The sequence below is a fragment of the Rhea pennata genome, chromosome 17 (assembly GCF_028389875.1).
Source record: "Rhea pennata isolate bPtePen1 chromosome 17, bPtePen1.pri, whole genome shotgun sequence".
NCBI classification, from domain to species: domain Eukaryota; kingdom Metazoa; phylum Chordata; class Aves; order Rheiformes; family Rheidae; genus Rhea; species Rhea pennata.
The window spans coordinates 11,971,890-11,993,672 of record NC_084679.1 but is presented as its reverse complement, the minus strand read 5'-3'; the positions used below and the strand labels follow the sequence as shown (position 1 = coordinate 11,993,672).

At 39.2% G+C, this 21,783-nt stretch overlaps 1 protein-coding gene across 2 annotated transcripts; it reads right to left on the bottom strand.

The window, feature by feature from the left end:
• Nucleotides 1–271: 271 nt before the first annotated feature.
• Nucleotides 272–21,571, bottom strand: PRR14L (proline rich 14 like). 2 transcript variants are annotated; one of them, XM_062590029.1, is made up of 9 exons: nt 21,513–21,571; nt 20,332–20,844; nt 18,014–18,095; nt 10,560–16,434; nt 6,974–7,042; nt 6,232–6,400; nt 5,731–5,837; nt 4,682–4,753; nt 272–3,941 (listed from the first exon to the last, which is right to left on the bottom strand). In XM_062590029.1, exons 2-9 carry the CDS (start codon nt 20,797–20,799, stop codon nt 3,665–3,667), a joined length of 7,119 nt encoding a protein of 2,372 aa, XP_062446013.1. In that variant the 5' UTR covers nt 20,800–20,844; nt 21,513–21,571; the 3' UTR covers nt 272–3,664. The 2 variants fall into 2 exon arrangements, 1 of the variants encoding a protein (XP_062446013.1); XR_009960159.1 differs by lacking the exons at nt 272–3,941; nt 4,682–4,753; nt 5,731–5,837; nt 6,232–6,400 and adding an exon at nt 10,194–10,267 and having other exon boundaries at nt 7,006–7,042.
• Nucleotides 21,572–21,783: the final 212 nt, after the last annotated feature.

The following is a 21,783-nucleotide window of genomic DNA, read 5'->3' as shown; positions in this document are numbered from 1 at the left end:
AGCTATGCTGTCTGGATGCTGCTGCCCTACTACTACCTTAAAAGATAAATGCTGTCTCAACAGTATGAGTAGCAGTTAGGAGTGTGCTTCAAATCCCCCACATCTGTTTCTTTTTCTACAAATATAAGGCTTCAGAAAAATCACAGCTACATGGTTCACTAACAGCCCACACAGTTAATGGTGTCAATGGACATCATCAGATTTAACCCCTCCCTGAGACAGAAATACCATTTGTAGTTGCTGATACAGACCTAAAGGCTTTAGAAAAAAATAAAACTTTCTCAGAAAAATTTATTTCCATAAATTAAAAACACACACAAAAGAAACAATGAAGTTTTAGATTTCACACGCTACTCAACAGAAACAAAATGTCAAGAGCATGATGGAGGCTAACGGCACAGATGTACAAATTCCCACAGAGCTATTTGTTAACATGATAGCATCATATAGACTTTTAATCACGCAGTTATCATCCACATTCTAGGAGAGCACCTGACATAATATACCAAAGGTCGCTCAAATCAAATACAATACATGAGAACAACTTGCAGAAAATTGTATCCAGCAAGCATCTGAACGCAAATGTACACAGCCCCAAGGACAGTCAGGCAAACCCTGTAACATACATTAAGTAACCTTTGCTGTTCCAGCTGTAGCATGATGAAAGCAAGAGTTTTAGAAAAATGACCCTTCTCTCTCCCACAATCAGCAAATTCATCAAGAGCCTGGCTCTGCAAAGCTCACTGCTAAGAGATAATACATAGCAAAAGCTTTGCAGTTTTTTCTCAAGCTGCTCTCTGCTGCGTCATTGCTCTGTGAATAGTAAGTACAAGGTCTTTTTTAATATGATGGTGCAAAAGAACCCTCACAGAAGTTGGTTCATTCTGTGAAAAGGCAAGTGTACGTATCCTTTGCTAGAGAAGTATGCAAGACCCCCAAAGACGCATCCTCTATACATTTTGCCTGGGATGATCTGTGACAGAAGTAGCTCAGTGTGGCAAATATCTAGCTTTTGCACTGTCATCACTCCCAGTGTACAGGCTCCAGACACAAATGGAACAAAGCTGTTCCACAAGTGCTGGAAATAGAAACAGAGGTGGGAGATGAAAAAAAGAGGAAGTGCACAAGCATGATTAACACCTATATGCTGGAGAGGCAGGGAGGAAGAATGAGATGCTTTGTCTCAGTTCACTTACATCTCTATCATACAAATACTAAAGCAGAATAATGCTGTATATTTGGGTTTCCATAATTCTAAGGTCTGGGACATGTTAGGCAATTACAACATTTTCTGAATTCCTCCAATTATTGAGTATTTTCTTTGCTCTGCTCTCTCTGCTGTAGCTGTTAAGAGAGCTAAGTAGTACTACTTCAAAGCAACCAGAAACACAACAGAACAGGAAGCAGACAAAAGAAACCCCAAAGGAAAAACACAACAAGTTCAATCTTTCAAAACACTTTAGAAGACTGAACTCTGCTTGGACCCAAGTTTCTTCCCTCCCCACCCATTCCCTTATTTTGTTAAAAGCTGCAGTGAGGTTACAGCTCAGTTCTGTCAGCACTAGAAGCTTCTCATATTAGTAGAAAATGAAGAAAATGAATGAATGCTGTTTTACAATCTCATTTTACAGCATAAAACATTATGCATACATACTGCTCTTGCTGCAGCTTCCAGCCAGTCAATATTTGGGCTTACAGAGAGAGGGAAAGTTTCAAATATTTTTTTAAAAAGCAGTTGACCTCAAGCCCCCCCCCCCCCAGCATGAAAAATTATTTATTTTTTAAAAAAGAAATCCCTGAAAAATGAGAGGATCAAATGGTGTACAGCAGTCCAAATAGGTTAACCAGACCTGGCAGCTGAAATAGTATGTCAGTATGTTCAAAGTTTGCCTGTCTTGTTATTTTATCCCCTAAAATACAAACAACACTACTGTATGTCTGTACTTCCCCCTCTTTTCTTCCTGATTAAAGATGATTAACCTCCAGAACAAGAATGTAAACTTCTAGAAATCCCAGCACATAAGCTAGGAGAAAAAAAACGCAGAATACATTTCTTTCAAGACTCAGGCACACAAAGTATTATATTCTGCTTCCATTTCCCTACTTTGAAAGCACTAGAATTCAACAGGTTGCTTGTTAATTTTGTGTTTTCTGTTAAGTATAACAAAACTGGCAGAGCAACAGAAGATAATGATGCTATTTTCAGTCCTGCATTCATTGCGACTTAAGAATACCCACCCACTAGACATTTGGTTCACATGCTCATTTTGCAGGTAAACAGAAATTCCATTATAGGGATAGATATATAAGAAAGTGCAAGTTTCAAGTGACAACTGAAAGAAATAATGGAATATTTGAGCATCCCAGCAATGACAGCCATCCCATTAAGCTTTGCCTGAATAACTTCTATAGGCACTAAAGGACAGAAATTACCTGAACTGCAGCTAGCATTCATTTTGCATTATACTTCAAGTAAGTTTAACAGAAGTTATCCCAGAAGGGAACACTCTTCCCTCAGAAAGGTATGGCCAAGAAATTGCCCAGTGCTGCAGCAGATAACGACAAATGGCCTTACATAATGAAAAAAATACTTTCCACATGCTAGGAGACTCTTTGTACAACACTAGCCATTATATACAATAGTGCTGTACAGAGAAGATCTAATTATGAGCTATATGAACTGTAAACCTAAAATGGTGAAAAACAAGAAAAATCCCCCCTCCCCGATGGAACAAATCTATTTTGGTGTTGGCATTAAAATGCAGTTGATATTTTTATTGGAATTAAAATCACTTAAAAATTATTCTCAGAAAAAACTATTCTTGCTGGTGTTCTCTGCAAGCAGCAGTTCAGCTGAATAAGAATCGCTACTTAAGTGTTCTGCAGCTTAACATCCTTCTGGGCTACCAGCAAACTAGGTAAAAATTCACTCTACTATTTGGGAGAACTTAGCACTGGGCATTATTTTTTGTTAAAAAATATATATATATATTTTGTGATGCATCACATTAAAAGGCGTCCTCATGCAGCAACTGAAGAAACATACAAAGTGCAAGTTATTTAAAGTCTAGTCATGTGGGGCTTCTGCTGTCTGAAGCCAGGAAGGGCACAGAAACTTAGAAGGAACCTTCTAAGTAAACAGGAGGAGGAAACAATTGAAAGCAAACTCAAGACTGCTACTTTTAATTATTAAAAAGTTAGTGGTATATCAAGAGTGGCCTTTACTAGAATTCATCCTTGCCAAACACCCTCTCTCTTCTGTAAGGTTTTTCAAATTAGCTACTACAGTAACAACAGCAGACTAAAATGTGCAAATGTTCTGGAGTATAGAGTCCTAGTATCACTGAAGGTGCACTACTTCCTCCTTTATATTCCTACTCTACCCTGAAAAAGTGTTAAACATAATTAAACATTAGCCATAATTTCTAGAGGTTGGGCAAGAACAGTGAATCATGTGGAGCTGTGTTACACACTCTTAGGGCTTCAGAGAATCCCTCTCATAGCATTAAAAAAATAGCACCTTAAAGAGGTCTGCAGCCAGTAACTGATCATCACATATTAGAACAGAGTGGTAGAGTAAGGTATGAAGAAGTGGGTAGCTTTCTTCTCAGTGGACTAAAACATAAAAGGAGCTGATTGAGCCATTTCCAGCTGAATGCCTCTCTCAGCTGCTAGAGGCCTGCTCGTGCTCAGCCTCATTTGCAAAAAAGGCTTCAAGGTCCATTAGCTTCTGAATCAGAAGAGCATCTAACTCTGCACCCTGTAGTGCAGCTTTTTTTGCTCGGGTGAAGCTACCCACTACTTTGATTTTGCTTCGTGCCTTCCTCTTCCGGGGAACAGTGAAGTCCTGAAACTCCAGAATCCGCTTCCTCTTCTGCTGGCTGACAGAGATCAAGGCTCCATTTTTCTCCTTGGGCTCTTCAAAGATTGTTTCCAGACTCCTGATAAAAGCAAAGGATAGAACTCAAGAATACTGAAGAAGCAGTTAACTACCTTGCAAGGGCAGAAAGATGGATGGACTTCATAAGCCAGGTAAACACGCTTCTAACTTCTACATTTTTACAGCCCTTCTCATGCATGTTTATCTACAGCTTACCCTTCCAACAACTGCACGTTTATACTCCTGGCTAGATAATTTCTTAGTAGTGCATAGACATCTGAATCTCTTTGTGCTCCTATTTCAGATGTATATATCCAGTATAGAAGAAACATTTGTACCTGGACTTTTCTTTTAAAAAGTGTTCTAATATGTGATGTATATATGAAATATACAAAAATATGCATAAAAAAGTAAAATCAAGTAGCAATCTTGATACTCATGCAATATATACTTCATGCAATATATACTTCATTGCATGCAGTTACTTTTGTGATTTTTAGAATATTTAGTTGCCTTTGAATTTATAAAAAGCACAAATAAATAGATTTGGATGGACACTGGACTGAATCAGTAGATGAAAAAATACACAAACCTAAACAGCTGCAAATTCTTAATTCATATGCTGCTTCGCTGCTTTCTATTCAAACACTAATTTTCTTGGATTAAGTTTTCCTACCACTTTGAACCAGGACAGCTTTTTCAAGTTTTTTTCCCCTCTCAGATTCCAGATACCCTTAGTCTCCTATCTCTGCCTAATTAATTTACATACATCTTCAGTTCTCATTAGTAAGCAGAACCAACCTGGCTGGAGGAGGGGACTTATAGTTCTTGTTTGTGTAAATTTCTTCTAAACTAAATTCTTTCTTCTTAAGCCTGAAAAAGTAATGAACAAAGCAGTTAAGAAAGAAGAAATTCAAAATGATCTCTCTTCACAACAAGCAGATTTACCAGGTACAAATACAGTTTGCTGTCTGTCCTTAAACACTAAGTAATTAGGCTTTAATTTAAAAGACGTATTTAGGCTCTAATTTGAGCTAGAGAGGAATGAAAGATTAGGTCATAAGTACCATTCAAAGAATGTTTGAAAAGGTCTGAGTCAAGACTTGCCATTTCTGCAGATATCAATGCCCCTTCTCGCATCATTGTTTAAAACATCACAGAATGCTCAAACTTAACATTTTAAAAATCAGTCTCAAGAAATAAATGTTAGTTATTGACACTTAAAAATTATCAAGCTGATCTCTGAAGAAATGCATTATTTCGTCAAAGCTGGCACTTCCATTCAAGAACTGAAGTAAACAAAATACCAGATGACTGACTGCATTGAAAATAAAAATCTAGCACTGTGACTACCTACATTCATACTGAACCAATGTTTTTGTAAATCATATTCCATAAGCAATTAGGGACCAAGAACAACTCCAACATCATTTCCATCAGCTGAACTTCCTGACAGGTTACTTCATCTCTCTGTGTAGTGTAGGAAGACTAAAATTTCGATGTATGTCTGTCTATTTGAACTAAACAAGAATTACTCAGTCTTTCTGCTTCTTTAGAAAATCATTCCATTGCAGCTTAGTGTTTTGTGTTTTGCATAAAAACTAGTCAGTAGTTCAAACCCAACAGGCCTTTACTTAATTTTTTCAAATGAGAAAGGATAAGTTCAGAGACCTATATCTTTCTCTGGTCTTTTATACAGTTTTAACAGCTACCTCTCAATCTTTCTTATAAAGCAAGCAAGCATGAAGCATTGCTCAACTGAGAGTACACAAAATAGTGGAATAATGACATTTGTACAGTGGACACAAACAGCAGAACCCCCTAACAGTCCATTTAAAAGATACTCTCACCTTTTTGGTCTGGGTAGTCCCATAGGAGTAAGGTTAGGGTCTGGCTTAGGAACAGTTTTCCTGATTCTGATCTGAGAGACTTTCTTTGGCCTCTTTTCTGGCTCAGTCTTTAAAAAGAGAAAAGAGAAAAAGAAAAAGCGAAAGTGAAAGTCACTTAAATGAAAGAAGTAATTACTCTGCTGGTCAGTAGAATTCTCTTATCTAGTGTACACATTATTCTCTAGGAGAAACTTTTCCTATTCCTCTGTTTTGCCACCTCCTCTTTCTGCTTCAACAAAAGAAAGGAGCAGCACAGACTAGGACTAGGAGCCTGTTCTTTCTCCTGGTCTTTAACTAGATACACTGCCTCAGCAGAAACTTCAGGTCTTGTCATCTTGTGGAACAAGAGCCTGGGTTATCTAAAGGCAATAACAGCTACCATTTGCAATATAATAATCCTCTTGGACAGGTAGCCTGACTGCCTGTTTCCACTACGGTAGACAAAATACCCTATGAACTCACTTTTTTCAGGTCTGTGTCATCTTGTGATCTAAGACAGGCTGGAACAGAAGTACCAGCTTCATCAAAGGCAGTGAGCTGGAGTTCTGATGCGGAAAGCCTGAGTGGAGATGATGATGATTCTGGAAGTGAGCAAGACTGTGGTAATGGAAGAGGGAATGAAGGTTCCAAACTGTAACAGAGGGAAAAGAAAAAAAAAAAAAAAAACAGATTAATATCTGATTCTTGCTGCAGCAGCATTTCACGCTCTTCGGTAGTGTTCTTAAATTACAGTACGGGCACAAAAGCAATGCAGTTTATAGGAACTGCCTAAATGAACACTTTCTCCAATACCTGCATACAGCCAAAAACTGCTCCAACCCTTAGTGATACAAACTAACCTGCCAGTATATTTGAATTTTAATTTTAAAACCACCTTTTTCCTTTCCATATAGTTAAACAGTTTACAGCTCTATATGGTAACTACTGACAGAAAGCAGATTCACAGATGCTCATTTCATAAAGTGGCACAACATGGCTGAAAAGTAACAGAATTGCTCCGTACGGAGATGTGCGTGGTGTTTTCTGTGAACGCACACTTCTCCTCTCTGTTATCCGCTCAATTTAATTCAGCAAAACTTTGTTACAAAGCTACTCTTGAAGTGAACTGCTGAAAACTGAGAGGCAGAGTGACACAGACTATCTCTTTTTGAGAAAGCTTATGATTCCACTACTCAGAATAAATATGAAAGGCTAAGAGACTCACCATATCTCATGACCTGCTGTCTGTAGAGCTTCTGTACTCTGAACAGGTAAGTGTGGTAACATGCCATAGCTGGTTTAAAAGGAGAATGAAAAAAACCAAACAAAAACGAAAGACTGAAATTAGATATAAGCTATAAAAAGGGGAGAATTTTCTTAATATAAACTACATCCTAAGACAAAAAGATGCTAATATCAGGAATGGGAAGGAGAAGAAAGATTAAAACTATACAAGATCAAGCCACATCTGTCATTTAATCCACTAATAACTAAATTTCACTGACAGCTTGTTAAGGAAATACTCCTACTTTCAGTTTAAAATGGTACTAATAAGAAAAGAAAGTAAAAATACAGAAAGAGTTGGAGAGACTATTAGTCTGAAAATTGCAATTATTTCTATGAAAGCCCAGTCTTTATTCAAAAACCACATTTTTTAAAATTAAATTTTGAAGTAACCAAAAAACTTTGAAGGATTTGGCTATTAAACAGAAGAGAGTGTGGTTGCAAAAGCAACAAATATGAGGAAGATTTGCACAAGATTAACTCTGTATCATCTCTTAACTCCCATAATCTTATTGGAATACTCTGAATTGATGGGAATAACCAAAAGTCTTTCCACAATGGTTGGTAATTACCATAATCCTGTAGAATAAAATGCAGCATGGCAGCTCCAGGTCCTTTAAATTTAAGCTTAATTTTTTTTACTCATGCTACTACCAGCAAGAAAAATTAGTCAGTTGCCACAGGTTTTGGTACACTGAACAGCAAATCTTGTACTTGCTGTTCTCCTAAACTAAAAGGTACATGTACTTCACTTTTCTAAAGCAAAGAAGTTACAGCTAGATTGGAATGCTACAAAATAAATGAAAACTAATCATGCTGACAGCACAGTTAAGACACTATATAAGGAGGTCAAAAAGATCAATTTCTTGTGTTTGTCTTTTAGCATCAGAATTAAAATGTTTCTTTTTTCTCAGTGTTCCAGTCATTAGCCCAAAAGTCCTGAATTCTGCATCAATAGTGCATCCAAGTCTTCCTTGCTAAAGGCAGAGTGTTCTGCTTTATGCAGTAAGAAGAAATTACAGGAAAACAAAACCACTTTAGAAATTTGAATTAAAAAAGCATTAATTAGAAAAACAGATTTCATTTAAAGAAGCCTTATTACTGGCAGTAGAAGCAACAGCAGGGGATTTTTAAGCAGAACTGCTCCAGATCCTTGTGTTCCTATTTCTTTCAAACACTAGTGGTGAATGAAGTCATTTAAAGAGGACAAGCTGTCTTCAAGAAGACAATGTCCTGTAGACAAGCATCTTTTTAATAGTGGTACTCTTCTGAAAGAGATGCAGAAAACTATTTCTGATTTTCAATCATCTTAAAACAGGTAAAGAACAGGTAAAGAATTTTATCATATTGGGAATAAAAGATGTTCATGTATTACACCAAACATATTTGGTATATTTGTATATTACTATTTCAACATCTGTTTCATAAAAGTTTTTTTTTTTTTTTGAGTACACATGTATTTAAAAGAGATATACCAAGTTATCCTTTTATTGCCATTTCTAGTAAAGGACTATACTTTCAGAAAATGCAGAATTATTAGTTGATGAGAACAGGCTATGAAACTTCAACAGAACAGAATCCACAGTGATGTCATATATGTAAAAGATCAGTGTTTTTTGATTTTTTTTAATAATTGAATCCTTCACTATTCATTTTTTTCTTGATTATTTTAGGAATAGAATTTACTTGCTATTCTGCTTTAAATTTCTGTCAACAGCATTCTTCTCAACTGTCACTACATGCTGCAATAGCTTCACTTTAAAGAAAATTCTTCTAGTCTACTCAGAATAAGTCTACAACAACTGTATGTATGTATGTATGTATTTAAAAGAAAAAAAGCAACAGAGTTTTAGGCTATTTTAACTTTGTGTATTTTCCACTAGAACTTATAAGGCTTGACTTGGCTTCTCTCCCTCTGGGAAATGCTCATTCATAGCAAAACTTTAGTTTTCAAATTATGCTTTACATCAAGGGATTAAATCCTTTTATACTTCTGAGCTAACTGGATATGCTGTGACAGGCTACATAGCAATCTCTAGACTTGAGTTTGGGAGGAAATGCCAGCATAAGACAGCTCAAGTCCAAGGATAACACACCTCAACAATTCAAAATAATGTTATTTACTTCATACATAGAAGTTTTAAATGTAGAGGTTTTGTTTTGTTTTTAAAGAATGGCAACAGTATCTTATTTTAAACTTACTGCTCAAGCTGTAGTCTACTCCTATGATTACTTCCAGAGTACTAATGGGTACACAACAAAGTTACAAGCTTTAGCTTGAAATATTGTCTCACACAGAGCAGAAGAGAATGGAAGTCCAACAGAATATACTGCAAAGCTATCTCTATGGACCATTATTCAACTTCATTCTTTTAATGCAAAGAACTTCCAGAATGGTGTGGTTCTTTCTTAAGCTCACTCAAACCTTTAGCAGACAACAGAATTTAAATTAGCAGGCTAATTACTTAAGCTGTTAGCTAAATTCTGCATTTTCACAGAGCAAAACATGATATTACTTATGTCATCTGTCAAGTTTTCTGCTTATGCATTTGTCAAACTGGGACAAAGATAAGCCAGTTCAGCAATCCTCCCTCTAGAGATCACAATATTGAATAAAGGAGTTAATCAAATGGACTTTTCTACAGTGCACATGAGCTTATACTCTGTTCAGGAATCTCAAGACTGCAAAGTTAGGCACTGAACTGCCCCATATCACAGGCAGTAGACATAGGGGGCAAAATCTTTGCTCAAGGGCATGCAAAACTTCTCTGACAGAGAAGAGCTCTAACAGAGCTAAGAACTCTTCTCTCATTCTGTTTCTTTGCAAAAAGATCTTCTCTTAAATGTAGATAGCAAACATGAATACACAAAGCAGATTTCACTCTTTTTCCCACTGGTATTGAGAATGACAGACTCACCAAAATTCATTACCAACCTGAACTGGAGCTACACTTTATTGTGCCAACACTACATCTGGCAAATACCATCAAAGGGCACAGCACATATAAAGAGGTTACAATTAGCACAGAACAGTCATAGAACACAATTCAAAATTTAATGATGCCCCCCCACAATTAGGATTCTTCCTAATTTGATACTGAACATTTTACCGTAATTCAAGTGGCACTTATAGCTCAGACCTCTGAAAAAAACTTTCCTACCTCAGAAATCCAGTTGTTCTGCAGTCACTCTGAATAGACCTAAAGAAGTAGCTCACCTTTCTGCATTATATATTCTGATGCATGGTGTGTATATTTTGCAAGGGAGAAGAAAATAGAGTTAGCAATTTTGCCAAAAGAGGATAGTATTAAAGAAGCCAATGCAAATCTATTTAAATTCAGCTAACAAAGTGTTCCAAAGGGAAGAATCTTCCATGGTGAGCCATTTTTTGGAGCAGAGTGTGCAGATTTGGAACAGGGAAAACTAACCCTCCAATGCAAGCTCCTATTACCCTCTCCCTCCCAAAAAGGAGCAAGTATGCATCATATTTATTTATTTACTCTCAGAAAGAAGTTGATGTGTTTTACCTGTTCTCGATGCCCACACTTGGCTGCCACTTGCAATGATTGGAATGGAGAGGAGTGATTTCGGAGGGACAGGCAGAAGGACCATGCTGACTCCATATGGATAGGGCCCTGCCCAGTGAGTACGGCAATGAAGAGAAGAGGTCATCTGATACGGAACTTGCATACCTTACCCCTTTCAAACCCTGTGTGAATTGTGACATAAATAGTCTCTGGATGGTAGGAATACGACTGGTTAAATTCCTTCTTCTTGTCCAAATCCTGTAACATCCAGGGGAAGAAAGTGCTAACACTGTGTGAAGGCCAAGCATAGAGTAACTTCCTCTTCTTTCAGCTATGGCATTTCTTCCATGGTCAGGATGAAGGTCAGCAGCCCCCGGAGATGTTAAAGAGCAAGAAGAATGCAACTCGTTATTTAGACTGAAATCTTCCCTGGAAGCTGTTGTACTTGAACAGCTCTGAGTCAGGAGAAAAGAGAAGGTCCACTCTGAAGGCGGTTCTGGCATTTCTCTCAAAAGCTGTCTGTGATGTACAGAGCACTGCGATGTAATCCCTGTGAGGTCTGTCATAGAACTGGAGTCCAATTTTATTTGAAAAGAAATTGGGAAAACTGGGGTATCTAAGAGTGAGGACGGAGACTTGTGGCTCAAGTCTAAAAAAGGTATTTTGGTAGATTCTACAGGATAAAGTGCCAGAGACTGAAAGCTGAACATCTTGGTGCACCAGCTGTCAGCCCAGTGTGAGTGTAAGTTCCTGTTAATGCAGGAAAAAGCTTCCAACAGATTTTTAGCTCTACGTTGGCTGTACCTCTCAGCCACTGGAAAAATTTCAGAAGAATATGGCAGAGACTTTAAGTTATGCATACTTTTGGCAGGTGCCAGTAGTTTATTGGCCATTACAGACAGCTTGCTTAGCAGTGCTGGTTCTTTGGTACATTTTCTAAATCTCAAGCTGTTCAACAAACTGCACCTCTTGGCCCTCTGCCTCGGCACGTCCACCAGTCTCATAGCTATTTCTGTTTCCATTATTGGCAGTTTACATGCAAAGTACAAAGAATTGAGGAGTATGTTTTCCTGCTTACAGAATGTTTCTGAGGGAGTCTTCAGAGCTGAACTTTGAATTTTGTTGCTTCTTCTTACACTTTTTGGTTGATCTGATGTGGGAACTTTTTTGCATGCCCTTCCAGGCTGTTTCTTTAATGGAGGAAGTCCTCCTAGTTTATTTGTAGTTCCAAAGGCACCATGGGTTTCATCACATGCAGTTTGTGGTGGTAGATGGTAAGCGCAAATTAAAGGAGTACCATCTTCTGACAATCTAATGCAGGACTTTAAATTAAGGCTCAGGTTTTCTGCTTCTGAATCCTGAGTCTTCAAAAACTGTGACCTAATAACATCTGTGGTAATCTTTGGCCTTTTTACATCTTGTAAAGTGCTACATAGTTTATTTTCACTGCTTATGACAGCAAAAATCTGCTCTGAAGGACCTTCAAACTTTTTATTTTTTGATGTCACTAATTCATTTGAAGAGCTGCATAAAAGTTCCAAATTGTACAACATGCTTGGTTGCAGTGTGATTTTTTCTTTTGCTTGGTAATTTGATTTCTGTTCTTGTTGTGCCTTGTCTGACAGGCGTGCTTCCATTTCCTTGTATGTTTTCTTTCGTTTAGATGCCTGACATTTCTTTCTTTGATCAAGTTTCCCTGAACCTAAAACTTCATTTTTTTTGCAAACTGGTGTACTGCCTTGGCCTTCTCTGATCTCCTTTATATTATCCTTGCTCTCTGCATTTAAGTTGTAAGGCACACATACTTCCCTGGAAACTAAATTTGGAGACAATTCTTTGCAACTGTTTGACTGTATAGTCGTACATGGATAAAATGTGTGTATTGCATTATACTGGATTTCTGATGAAATTTTTGTGTCAGATAGATCTTCTGCTTGACAATCGTGTATAGTTTCTGAAAGTAGATTGAGACCTGCTGAATTTGTGGGTTTTGTAGCATTTTTTCTTTTTTTTGAAAATTTTTTTAAGTTAGATCTTGGCATTTCTTCTGAAACCTTCTCAGCACTGAAAGGGACTACTTTGCTACCAGACTGTTTTGAATTTTCTAAGAACTGTAGGGAATTCCTTTCATCAAGAGTAGAATATATTGGCAACCTTTTCCCAGGTGTTACTTCCTTCTCCATCTTGTCTTCTACACATGCGTTCTTAAACTTCTCTCTACAGTCAGTATTTTCTGATGAAGTTACATCCATGTCTTTTAGATTCAGCTCACTATCTCCCTTATCTGCAGGCCCTTCTTTACTGTGTGCACAAACTTTGGAGCTCTTTGTGTCTTGCAGAAAGGTAGCTGCTTTTCCCTTTTCTGAAGATGGACTCTCACGGATATACATGCTGGCTTTTCTCTTAACCGACATTGTTACAGAAAGAGGTTTTGTCACTGAAAATTCTTTGCTAAAAACGTATGTTGAAGACGAGTCACATTTATCTATTTCTGTATTCTCAGGTGACATACACAGCTTTTCCTTCTGAGGCAGAGAGGCTTCCAAGTTCACAGCTGTCCATGTTTCCAAATCCACATGAGTCTTGGTAAAAGCTTCTTGGATCTCAAACTTCCTTGGCTGGAGTGGGTCTTTATCCTTTTGAATATCAGTTTCTTTATCAGGCTCAAATATTAACTGCTGGTGAGAGTTATCTAGCATAGGTTTTATTCTAAGACTTGCTTTGTTTTCCATCCCTGAAAACAGATTCTTCTTTTCTGACTCACCTGACAGACTCCCATGGATTGATGTGGATATGGCTGAAGATGGGGCATTAACTATATTTTCTTGATCCCCCACCAAACATTTCATCTTTGACAAAGTTTTCTGCACTGTGTTTCCTGCAAACGCTAGTAACTCTCCCTTCTCCTTTGAACAACTGATAGAGCAAGTGTGCTGTGAACAAGGTGTTCTGCTATCAGAAAAGCCTTCTTCAAAAGTTCTTTTATCTTCTTTTCCACCTCTTTTCTTGGGTTCTTTTAATTCTATTGTTTCTTTCTCAGTTAGACTGTTGACAGTGTGTGTGTATCCTGCAAGGTCTACATTCCCCACATGATTTAAAGAATCAAAATCCACAGAGTTACCTTTAACAGTTCCTTGAAAACTCTCTTCTCTTACACATTTATGAGCTAATGGAGCCAGGTTGTCACCTTTTATTAATAGTATCTCTTCACCTTGACTAGAGCCAATTGATATTTTAGTTTCTTCTATAGAAGTAACCAAAGTTTGTACACCAGTGTTTGATTGTTTGTGTAAGCTTTCTAAATGTTCAGTCCCCAAAATTTCATTTGCCAGCTCAACTTCATTTTGCTTGCTGCCTGGAACTGGTCCAACTAACTCACTTTGACCTGCAAGAAACTGATTTTCAACTGGACATATGATCTTTGCTGGTTGACTAGCATGTGGTCTTTGGATATTCAAGTTGTCAAATAAAGGACTCGAATCACAAATTGAAGCACTGCATTCAGAAAGATTAGCTGTGAGTGATGACATAACTTTCTCCTCATATGTGCCTAGTTCTCTCTTCTTCAGGCCTAATGGAGAGTTGCAAAATCCCAGATTATGAACACATTGTTTTTTGATCAAGTATCTGACTAACAGTTGTTCACTAGACTCCTTTCTCTGATTGCTTTCAGGAGCATCTAGAAAATCCACAGTTCTTATTTTATCAAATTTATTTACCTGGAGAGCACACACGCTAATTTGTTCTTGTGCCCCATCTCTGTCACAAATAATTTCATTGCCATCTTTATCAAGATCAAACTCTTTCAGATTTCCAACCTCCATATTTTTAGCTAATATCTCATCTCTTAACAAGGTAGTCTTCTCTGCAGTAGAAGCTGAGCAAAACATGTTTTTTGCTATGGAACTATGATTTATCACATGCAGAGCTATGCTTCCATTACCCGAGGCATATTCACAAGGAACAGATTTATCTGCTGAAGGGAAGTGTTTTTCAAATGTGATTGCTTGTTTACTATTACATCCAGCTGAATCTTCTCCTTCCAATCTTTCTCCAATCTTTGTTTCAACCTCACCCTTAAACAGATGACTGTTTGGGAGGTCATCGTATACATGTACACTCTCTGATAAAATACAGGAAGAACTGGCAGCTGTATACTGGTCTTTTATACTCTGATGGTTACAATTCCATGTGTCACACTGTTCATTTTCTGAATCAGTGACCACACTGTCTATACTCCCCAGCAAAGACATCATGTTCTTTTGGGAAACTTTGCTTGTCGTATTAGGGGTATCAGTAGCCTTAAGACTTACTGAAGGGTTAAGTTTGTCTTTTGGAGTCACCAAGTCAGTGATTTGTTCCTCCATTGCTCCGGAAGCACCACCTGATTCTTTTCCAGATGGGTTATCCTGAGCCTTGTCTCTGCTTGAAACTTCATTGGCTGTACAAGTAGTAAGTTCATTATCATGAGGTACTCTTGATTTTTGTGCAACAGGAGGTAAAGTTATATTTAGTGTATAAACCAAATTAGTTTCTCTGCCAGTGGATAGACTGTCACTACTATTGGCTTCTGTAGCTTCAACTAAATTGCCAGCCAACTCTTCTGATGTTATATTACTCTCAGATTCCTTTTCAAGCAGTTGTAGCACAGATGAACCTTTCTCTAAGTTGGTACCGAGTTCCAGACAGCCATGGCTACTGGGAGAAGTAGTGTTTTTGTTGTAAGTATTACAAAAGCATACGTATGTCTGCTCAGATTCAGGGGGAATAACGTTGTTCGTTTCTGCCAATGCACTATTTTCTGCTATACCATCCTTGTGGAGATCACTGGCAGCTAATTGCTGTTGGTCCTTTTTCCACTTACCAGCTTCTGATGGGACGATTTTTATTTTCTCTTTTGAGAAATCCTCAGGAGATGAAGGAATAGAACTAAAAACTGAAGAATGACAACTCTCCAAATTAACATCTTCTCGAGCTTCAGGCAAACTACTATCTTCAGTGTTACCACCCATAGCAATTTTTCTCTGGACTTCAGCAGCTTCTTCAAATTCAGAGTTGTATGAATTATCTGTCTTTCTTACTTCTCTATGATCAGTTTTATCCCTACATAGCTCTTCATTCCCTTCCACTGAGAGCTGTTCTACTGGTATGGATTTGGAGGTCTGGTTCTCTAGAAACCCAGTTCCATGGTCACGATGCCTTTGACTTTCCACGTTTTCAGGAAGATACTCTTCCTGACTTTCACTGTTAACTCCACAGATTGCAGTACTGCTGCTTTCTAGCAGCGTATTTCTGAAGTCCAGGTAACAGCTGCCTTTCAGAACAGAACATGAAACTTCAGAAGTTTTGATGGAGAGTGTTTTGAAACTCCTTACTGATAACCTGTCAGGTTCATTATTCAGTACTGTTCCTGTACCTAAGTCATGAGCACTGTTTTGTTCATCCTGCTGACAGGTCTGGCAAATAGCAAGTGATGTATTGAATTCATTAACAGGATTTTGCCTGGGTAGTTTTTCTTCTCTAGTTTCCAAAACAGATGTAACGTTACTCCCTGTTGTCACTGGCATGACAGAATAGGCTTTTAACTCATTATATTCATTTATTTCTTGTGGCTGTTCAGTGGCTGATTCAACATTCCTGACTGTCAAAGGCTCTGAAAAAACTAACATGCTGTTTTCTGAAACCTCATCACTGGCCATGACTGTGCCTACATCTGGACATTCATTGCTCTCAGGTGGAAGATCTTTACTCACTCTGTCATTCCTGTATCCTGCTTTACTAAATATCCTAGTACCATCAGCCTTCATACCTTGTGCTTCTTCAGCAGGCTTTGGCAGAGTTTCAGCTGTCACCTGAACATTTGCTTGGTTTTCTCCTGCACAGGAAAAGTAAAGAAAGTCAGTACCATACACTAAATTTAGAACACATTCAATTTACTATGTTCCTTTTAGCACGATATGGAATATCGTGTATAGAAGTTTTGCTAGCAGCAATAATTGTTGCTATCAACTCTACTGCAATTCTTAAAGACTAAACAACCACCCTCCCCACAAAACACAAAAAAACGAACCCTCCAAAACTACCAAAACCTTAATGTAATGCAGTACTTTTCAATACAGACATTCTTCGTGATTACATCCCATACCCTGTATTTTTCAGATTCCTGTAATATTGAGCAAAATGCAATACAGGCCCTATGATTCACTATACTTAGAATCCTGTCCAAGACCATTATACTTAGTTGGAACACCGAAGCTCAATGTAGCTGGACACCTTTTTGAATTATCCGCTCTGTCCTAGAAGTATCTGTGAATTGAGCAGCCTCTCTCTTCTTCCTTGAGCACATTCTAGTCAATAATTGATCTCATTTGAAATCATGAGAAGATCTCATCCTGTCCAAGCTATCACAGGTATTACTTGAAAACACTTCTGTAAAATCATGAACAAGTTACTAACTCAAAAATGACAGAACATTAAATGGAAGAGTTATGGAAGAATATCTTCATAACCAAAACTTTAGAAGGAACATATTCACTCAAGACTACTGAAGATCTTTTTTTGCATTTTCAGCTGAGGACCAAGACCAGATGGCATGCCTTCTACCAAGTAAGTACAAACTTGATGTACTGTTGAAAGCTGTTTTTTTTGGGGGGTTTTGTTTTATGATTCATTTCAGTAAACAGTAGGAAATACATGCATCTTGTGCCACTGGAATCCATGAGTACACTGATCAAACCTTTTTAAAATACTACCTCTGCTGAATATGAAGCTTAGTAAGGTCAGATATGAGCTAAAAATATAAACTAAATTAACACATTATATAAAGTTATGAGAACTCTCCATCTTGACTTGCAAACACTAAGCAATAAGGAGGTAAAACACAGTTGATAATTGATCCTGCTTAAAAAAAAGTCAGTGCATCATTTGCTCACTGTACAATAGAGAATGAGGGGGAAGGAAAATAATCACTAGATGCAGGCAAAGTGACCAAAGCATTTGGAGCTAGAAGACCACACATTATAATGAAATTAAGAACTGGTATTGCTGCCCCCTCCCTTTGGAGGTTGCATTTTCATTTCCTAAAACATTAGAAAATAGATGAGTCCTGCTTTTCCACATCTTTATGATTAACGCTTGCATATAATCAAATTTTGAAAGCTGAGGAAACATAAAACATCCGCTATTAACAAGAGCTTCAGCTTCTGGTAAACAAATCTTCCAGTGAAATAATTAAAACACATCTTGTACATACAAGTCTTCAGGAGAGTTCACATACTGTCATGAAAAAGCAGAAAAAATAACTTTTCATGTAGTTCTAGCTACACAGGACAATTGTTTCTACTGTAAAACAAAGTAAATGAACTATCCTACAATCACTCATTAATTTTTATGAATAAAAGGGAATCTGGGAGAGAAGCAGGGAGTAGATACAGATATACAGCTAAAATATGCACCTTTATTCTTCAGAGATCCTGGTGTTTCAGTGTAACATATGCTTGAAAACTTCACCTCATGCTGATTTAAGTGAAGCTCCTCCTGAAACAAGACAGAAATACCATTGAAGACTGATCAATTCTTTGAAACATTTTGCACATTTCAGGAACTGTACCTGCCCAGGTACGTTAGTTCTGAATAGAACACCCACCAAAAAAAAAAACCTCAGAACACACCAGCCCTTGGATGGAGGAGGAAAAAGAACCAATTTGTGTACATAAGCCTGCTTTTAAGATTGATAACATAGGCAGCCTTGTCTGGCAAGCAGTTCAAAGAGGACATTCTCTTTTCTTTCTGATCCTATCACCAGCATCTCACCACGAGGGAGGGACGCATCAGAAAAGATTTGTCTTGCCATCAGCTAAGATTTTAGTGGATTAAACAGAAAGTGTCCCAAATTTGAAACAGACAAGTAATCCAGCCTCCAAGTCTACCTTACCTCCCAAATCCTGTATACCTCCTCAGTTATTCTCTCATGCAGAGGAAATAAAAACAGAAAAAAACCCTACCTCCCTTACCACATTTCCCATTCGGTGGTTTGGCTTCACATTGCTATTAATACTACTACTGAATTTTTTGATTAGCTGAACTACATTAATGACACTTTAATTCTTACTATATTTCTAGAAGCACTGAAGATGAATTAGAAGACAAGTTCAAAAAAAGGTATGTTATCAATGTATTTTTCTTAAATACAACTTTGAATTTTCACCTAACAACTGCTTTCTCCTCTTACATGGACAAAGGGATCAGGAAAAAGACTGAACAATCACCTCCCGGACAGAATATTTTAAAGCTCATTCATTAATGACTTGTTACTCATTTGGAAAGGAACAGTTACAGACAAAAGAGTTGAGGAAGGGGTTGTGACGAAGTTAGAGTAACGGATCTTCTCGGAAGTTAAAACCTCTGATAAAAAGCATATTCCTCACAATTTTTATTAAAACTTGCCTTTTACCACTTTTCCCTTGGCTTGTATAAAAACTAGGAACAGATGACCTAAGCCTACTCAGCAAAAACCTCCAAACTTCCTTCATATTTGAAATATGTGAATGTTCATCCTGGAATATTGAACAACTATGGAAAAATTAATGAATTCTGTTCTCACAGATTTACAAGTAAATCAAACAGGTATCAAATTCCAGAGTTACAACTGCAAACCATTTCAGCTCTTACGTCCAGTAATAAGCATAAAACAGGTATCTTATCCAGAGGTTACCTAGCTAATGTATGTTTAGTCACAATACTTTTCTCTCTCCTATCTTCTGTTTGTGACAAATTTTTACAAACTAAATAGAATTGATCAAAGAATCACTAAGATTTTGTATACTGCTTTCTCTGCAAAATAATCATGCGTACATTTCTGAAACCTTGAGGTACTCGAGAGGTAAAATACTTTCAGATATCAGTAATCAAAACAACATTAAGTGAGACAAGGGAAACTTGTGTTTTACCTACGAAGTGTAAAGAAATGCCACCTGCTGTACAAAATGCAAAATAACTGTTTACCCTACAAATTTGACCTTCAACCAAGTTTCCCCTGCACTCACTTATTTCTTAGTGTTTCAAATTTTTTGTCTCAAGTTTTGGGACGTCTCAGTTTTTAATAGAGTATTCTTTGGCACATTTTTCCAATACAATATTAGTATACTATTAATACATCCAATTTACTTTTCCTCATATTCAACAAGTCTCTCCCTAGAAATAACATTTTTATCATCAGAGTTTGCTGGAAAGGAAATAGAAAATGACCACGTGAACCTTATTATTGTGAAAAAGGAAATCAACACTGATCTAACTATAAATAAAATTTCTAAAAATGAAGAAGAATCTGGATTTCTAGATAAAAAGAAACCCCGAAACCCTAAATTGGAGCCCTTGTAGCACTGTAATACTACCTTTGGACTACAATAAATACTATTTAATTACTAGACCCTTCAATGGGAATGATATCTGCGAAATATGCTTTATCTATAGGACACGGATGCTGGCAAGGCAAGTTTTTTAGTTATTTTCTCCTCTTTTTTGCTCACCTGCCTCAATTTTTCTTCATATTTTTACATACCTGCCTGATACGATCCAGTGCTATTTACAAAAACAAAAAGAAAAGCTTGATATTTTAAAATACTCAGTGATAATTGGAAGCGATGGCTTTCACTGAACCCATGAAAAATCAAAAGAATGACACACACTCCAGAAAAAACAAATAGTTTCTCCCTTGTCACTGTAACTCTAAGTTCGAAATATCATGGAGGGCTCAATTTTTCTATTCTCTTACTTGTTTTGACCACCAACTTTCCTCAGGAGTTAAAGCACAGTATTCAGCAAGATATTTCTCAGCATCTTGTCCCTCTTTATCTTCTTTCTGGTATCCACCAATAGAAGAGTCCGGTATCCCAGAGCTTCTTTCTTTTGTTTCTTCATCTTCTTCAGGGTCTCTTGACTTTGGCAATTCTTCAGCAAAGGATTCTCCTAGCCCATGCAAAATCACCTTGGGCATATCACCCAAATTCTCTGTTTTCTGAGACAAGTTTTCCACTCCAGAAGTCCTACGATGCTCCGACGGCAAACTGCCCCTGTGCGCTAGCACAGCTGTTGCTGCGTCAGACTCTGCATCTAACCCAGCATCGGGCTCCGAGGCAGCCGTAAGTTCAGTGGAGATGCTGACCGGCAGTCCAGCGTACAGTTCCTCTACCACTGCAGACATGGAAGAATCAAGGTGGGATTCCACCCCAGATGATAGCATCAGGACAGCTGAAGACCTGTTATCCGAAGCTTTTCACAGTTTACCCTAAAAATAAACGCAGCGTTAAACCAACACACGTGGGAGTAATATCTACCTTAAGAGAAAAGCTTCATTCTTCCAGGCGCAAACGTGTGTTCAAGAAGGCCATTTCCAAAAAAGCTTTGAAGAGGAGCTGAAAAGCACTGGAGTATTTAAGCAAACACCTCAAGAACGAGAGGAGAGAGTGCGGACAAACGTACCCCCAGACCTCCCGGCAGCGCCGCTCCCAGCCCCGGGGGGAGATCGCGGCGGCAGCGGCGCTTCCGAGGTTTCCAGACCGCTCCCGGAGGCGCCGGCTACGCGGCCCGACGGCGGTTACAAAACCGGGGGCTCCTCACCGAGCGCCGCTGCTCTGCCCCGCGGCGGCCCCCGGCGCCGCCGAGGACGGGTTTCCGCGCAAAACCGCCCCCTTCCCGGCGCCGCCAGCCCCCGCCGAGGCGCCGCTGGGTCCCGCGCCGCCGCCGCCGCGGACCGGGCGGGTCCCGCCGCGCCCCCGCCCGCCCCCGGCCAGCAAGGGGAAGCGGGCGGGCTCCCCCCCCGCCGAAGCCGGGCCCGCCGCGCCCGCGAGGCCCCGCGGGCGCCCGCCGCCCTCGCCCAGGCGACGGCGGGACCGAGCCGCGGAGCCCGCGGAGCCCCCGAGCGCCCCGGCGCCGTCCCGCGCCTCGCCGCGTTACCTGAGCGGGCAGCGGCCGCCGGCCCCGCTCCCGCCCGCGCCGCGCCGCGCCGCGCCGCCCCCTGCCCGCGCGCATCACTTCCTCATCCGGGCCCCGCCGCCGGCTCGCCCCGCCCCGGGCGGGCGCTGCGGCGCCGAGCCCCGCCCCCCGCGGCGCCGAGCCCCGCCCCTCCGCCCCCGCGGTGGCGGCGCGGTGTTACGCGGCCGCGCGCAGGCGCCCTGGACCGGCCGCCTCGCCCCGACCCCGCCCACTCGCCTCGATGGCGCGCGCG

What these genes read in the sequence shown, in the direction of transcription:
- PRR14L (XM_062590029.1), bottom strand. Translation starts at nt 20,799, where the DNA reads ATGCTATCATCTGGGGTGGAATCCCACCTTGATTCTTCCATGTCTGCA. An exon ending in AGGATCTCTGAAGAATAAAG is followed by an intron (nt 16,435 to 18,013) that starts GTGCATATTTTA and finishes TTTCCTGTGCAG; the next exon opens with GAGAAAACCAAGCAAATGTT. An exon ending in GGACTACCCAGACCAAAAAG is followed by an intron (nt 4,754 to 5,730) that starts GTGAGAGTATCT and finishes TTACTTTTTCAG; the next exon opens with GCTTAAGAAGAAAGAATTTA.